Source organism: Capsicum annuum, chromosome 3 (assembly GCF_002878395.1).
Source record: "Capsicum annuum cultivar UCD-10X-F1 chromosome 3, UCD10Xv1.1, whole genome shotgun sequence".
In the NCBI taxonomy this organism is placed as follows: Eukaryota; Viridiplantae; Streptophyta; class Magnoliopsida; order Solanales; family Solanaceae; genus Capsicum; species Capsicum annuum.
In genome coordinates this window covers 15,620,694-15,625,617 of record NC_061113.1, presented here as the reverse complement: position 1 = coordinate 15,625,617, position 4,924 = coordinate 15,620,694, and the positions used below count along the sequence as shown (strand labels likewise).

At 35.0% G+C, this 4,924-nt stretch overlaps 1 protein-coding gene across 2 annotated transcripts in view; it reads right to left on the bottom strand.

Moving 5' to 3' along the window:
- Window positions 1-648: 648 nt before the first annotated feature.
- The window catches only part of LOC107864604 (bet1-like SNARE 1-2), a 23,104-nt gene continuing 18,828 nt past the window's right edge, over window positions 649-4,924 (bottom strand). For both annotated transcript variants that reach the window (XM_016711020.2, XM_016711021.2), the window contains exons 3-6: window positions 3,198-3,254; window positions 3,010-3,069; window positions 2,787-2,872; window positions 649-1,022 (exon numbers count right to left, since the gene is read on the bottom strand). In XM_016711020.2, the coding sequence (XP_016566506.1) occupies window positions 995-1,022; window positions 2,787-2,872; window positions 3,010-3,069; window positions 3,198-3,254 (231 nt within the window). In that variant the 3' untranslated portion in view covers window positions 649-994. The remainder of the gene's footprint in view (window positions 1,023-2,786; window positions 2,873-3,009; window positions 3,070-3,197; window positions 3,255-4,924) is intronic.

Below are 4,924 nucleotides of genomic sequence, written 5' to 3'. Positions count from 1 at the left end.
ATCACGTGTCCAGAAAAAAAAATTGTTATATTTAATTCCAATATAAGTGACCTAACTATATTTTAACTCTTATACAACCTCAACTGACAACTCAAGATTGCAAGTGGATGCAAAATGCAGAGGAGAACGCACAGGAGAAAAATGCACAGGAAAAATGAAAAAAATAAAAATGTAGGGTTGGAATTAATATAGGGTAAAATAGGATCTGAAATATTAAGTAAGGGCATACTCGAAAAAAGAAATAAGAAAACCATGAGATACCACCAAATCGGTGGTTTTAAAAATTAAGGGATTTCATGATTATCAAACCATGCAAAGATACTATACCATACCATACATTTTAAAAAACAATCAAAACAAACACGGTTCCCTTGGTAACTATACCATACCATACCATGGAAAACCACCATCCAAACAGGCACTAAGAAGCCAACGCCAATAGTGAAAGTTTCCATTTCGTGACGATTAGCAATCAAATGAAAGGGACAATTTTCAAAGCACAAAAGGACAAGATAGTGTCCCTCATTTCACATAAAATAGGCAGTGGGTCAAACATTCAAAACCTTGTTGTAACTAAACAAATATTAGTACTACTTACTTGCCTATAAAGAAATAACTGTTGTTCAATGAAAGACGGCACAACGACACTGGTAAAACTCCCTGACTTTCAACATTTTCAGTTAAAAAATATAGAAGTCCTCATCAGCATAACATCGAAATACGCTTACTATACAGGTCAGAATACCAACAATTCTTTTATCAAGTTGCACCATATTGCTTTTTGTATGATTTTGTCAAAGAATGTATAAAAATCTCTTCATTTTCAACGCGAACATCATACGTCTTTGATTACTTGACACAACATGAAATATAATATTTACAGTGCCAGCTTTTACCGATAAGAATGAAGAAGGTTCCTGTTATATATGTCGTGTTTTGTGGTGTGACCAACTGATTTTGATGAACAATCTTACTGTCTTAGTGATCCTGCCCCTCAACCATACATGAAATACATGAGAAACCTGCAACCGAAAAAGAAACAAATGGAAATTAAGAGTCCATCTATTTTCGTATCCCTCCAGTTTACTGATTTTATGTTTCAAGGAAACAGTGAAATGATTCTCAAGGCATTCCACTGAAGTTCTAAGATGACATAAACGTACCCAGCTAGTAGATAGTTTAATTATGTAACAGCCAGATTGAGTGTCACTGACCTAGTTCAAACAAAATGGCCAGACAATACGGATAAGAACTAGTCTATATAAATCCCAATTATCCATGTCGCTCCATTTAAACTAGTCTCAAGATATTCCATTTTGTTCATTTTTTTCCCTAAGTTTGCATGGATTTCAATAGATTGTAGGGCTTTCAAAAAGACTTCCTTCCATGTAACTCTTGGGTCTCGTTACTGCTTAAACACATTCAATAAATATATTCCCATACCTATGTCGACGTAGGACCGACCAAGGAATCTCAAGCGGCCTTCTTTCACCTTACCTTGTAAGCGTGCTACTTGCACCTTCAGCGGAATGTGATCTTGTAAAATCTTGTCTAACACACATCCATCTTAACAAAATGCATTTTCCAACACTCATCTTGTGGATGTGGTTGAAATTATGAGCTCAACATTTGCTCATTTATAGCATTGTTGGTCCTACAACTGTTTTATAGAACTGATGTTTCACTTTGATAGGTTTCCCCTTATCATATAACACTTTGATGATACTTCTTCATTACAGCTATCTTATATAATTCTCTATCAAATCTTCATCTATCATATCATTATCCTGGCTTTTTTTTTTTACCAGAAGTAAAGATAAAACGCCTGAGTGTAGATAATATGCATCAAATTACTGTCTAATCTCATCTTTAACTTCACTTTTCTGATACTAGCTAAACCTGCAGTATATATATATTCATCTTACTCCTCTAATAACAACATACCCAGTGTAGTCCCGCAAAGTGGAGTCCGGGGAGGATAGTGTGTACGCGGACCTTACCGCTGTTTCCGATAGACCCACCCCCCCACCCCCCAACCGCTCAAGACAAAAATAGTCTATCAGTCTTACTCCTACTTATCCTAAAATCAGTTTTCTTTAGAGCAATTTTGCATAACTCAAGCTTTCTACTAACACCATCGTTAGTCTAGTCAATTCATACAATATGGACAGCATACCATGCATCATGGATGAAAAATGGTTATAACCAGCTCTAATACATTAATTTAAATAGGTTTCTAGCATAGGCTCATAGATAGCCATCAATTGCCTCAATGATTATCATCATGTTCAGACTATTACCTTTATATTTGGTTTTGTTTTTAAATGATGGTGTCACTCTCATGAGCAAATAGCAACACAAAGTTAGTTGCTAATTGTAACAGTGCAGTAGATATTCAAATCAAAACCTGATACAAGGATGGCATCTTGAAGCAACTAATGGAAGTGAATGGGTAGGAACAAAGTTATTTACCAAAGGCGAGTGAAAATCAGAGATGAGAAATGAGAGGTCCATTTACACTCGTCATTTTTCAAAACCTTAGTTTATGGCTCTGGTTAGATAATCATTTAGAAAACTAAGGTGACATACCTTTAGGATCGCTATCTTGGGATGGAAGAATAAAGCAAGTTTACATGGTTTCTTACTGTGTATATATATATATATATATATATATATATATATATATGTATATATATATATGTTTATATATATATAAAAGCAAGCCTTTTGCATTTAGTGTCTTGTATCAAAAATGGGAACTGTAGAATCCAAGTAGAGATACTTACCTAAATATGTAGTATATTAGGAAAAAGGAAAGTACAAAGTAGCCAACAAGTTTGCACACTTTCCGATTTGATTTCTTTTCAAACACCTAAGAAAGAAAATGGGTTGTTAGACTAGCATTTTATAAAAAGGAAATTACAGGAAAACATAGCATATCCTGTAAGTATGCCAGACACAATCACAAACACACACGACATAAAAACATAATACATCAAGTGTGCTTACCATCTTGAATCGATCCATGGTTCCTGACATGATTCCTCTAGATGAATCCATCTCATTCCCCTAATGGAAATAATCCAAGAAAGGAAAAGTTAACAAATAGTGTACTAAAAAGATTCAAAAACTAGCTGGCTTATTGAAGAAGTTAACTAGTAGTTTGCAAGAAAGATTCACAAAACTAGCTGGCTTACCATTCGGTCTAGCATCCTGTTGTGGGTCTCCACCTCCTCATGAATGTCACCAGTTAACTGTTCAAGTGCAAATACATTATTAATGCCTCAAAGAACGTTTAAAAATTAATAAACTCCAAAACCGATATCATTAGTGCTTAAGAATATTACACGTGATATGACAATAGAAGAACAGCTTTCATTTACCTAGCACCGAGCATCATGTCATATATTAATTATGCACATACGCAACTTCAATAGGCAAAAGTTTTAAAATGCATACAATGAATGTAGCTTTCTAAGTGAAAGTAACACCAGAAATTTGAGAATGAATGATTAACCTCCAGAGGGTCAATAACACTGAGGACACATTGTTTCTCCAACTCCCTGATTTTCAGTCACTTGTATTTTTGTTGCCAGGAGAAAATACCATGTTGCATTAATTTTGGCCAAACATGGTGGAAGACAATGTATGACTCAAGCAGAGTCATGAGCACATCTTGTACTTAATTTTCGTCACTTAATGTTTATAAATGAAACTTTTTGACTTGTCATGAAAATAACAGAAGCATCAGACAATGTGATCCATAAGATGGCAATGAAGCCTACCCTCTGCCATCGACACAAACATGATATTGCAGTTAAATGACAAACTGTAGGTGAATAGTCAGAATAAAAATATGTCATCACATTGCAGTAATATGTCAACAATCTGGGACCATCCTTTGCTGACACTTCACATAAGCACTGAATGACAGCCCTTGAAGATGAACAGTAATTTTTCTCCTTAGCCAATGATATTTATAAGTCTGTAGTTAAAAAAAAAAATCCTAGGCACGACCAATTTGGTCAAGTAGGTTAAAGATAAGATGACAGGTATATATGCCATATTGCTCCTCGGAAGTCCTAACTTTTCTTTTTCTTTTTTCCACAGCAAATGTTCCCCTTAAATTCTACCCAAATTTTATGGCAGTTAGGCCGCAGGTCGAATTACATCTAAACTCAAAGATTTGTAGAGATAAATAATACTACTAAAAGTCATCCCTTCTATGCTTAAAGCAATGACTGAAGGGTTAGCGCTTCAAGAGTGAAGCCACCACTTCATGGAAGTGTGTATTTCAACAATGATGAACAAAGTAATCTCAACAGGAAGTGGCCTATTCTTTAGGTCTCACTTTCAAGGAGTTGGACTTGGACCAATATTGACATAAATACTGAAATTTGTCACCCCCTCTGTCCCAATTTATGTGGCGGTGCTTGACTGGGCACAGTGTTTAAGGAAAAATAAATACTTTTGAAACTTGTGATATAATAAGTAAACATTGTTGTAGCTATAAATCATTTCACTAAGGATAAATTGGGCAGTCTAAAATTAAACTATTTCTAACTTACGGAGGATCACATTCTTTTTGGAACAGACCAATATGGAATGAATGCCACATAAATTGGGACAAAGGGAGTATTTTGATTGTAATTTGAGCAATATAGTGCTTAATTCATATATATTTGGTATTTTTTAGTGTTGTGAAATGTGCTTCATTTCTACTATTACTATTCCTTATCTTAGGTTGTTTTATTTTGAGCCGGGGGTCTATCGAAACGGCCTCTCTATCTCACATTTGAGGTAGTGGTATGAACTGCGTACACTTACCCTCCCCAGACCCCAGTTGGTGGGAATATTGTTGAAGATGTAGAGAATGAGGTGGATTGAAAAGAAAACAGAGTAGACTTACTTCCATTTTTCTGTT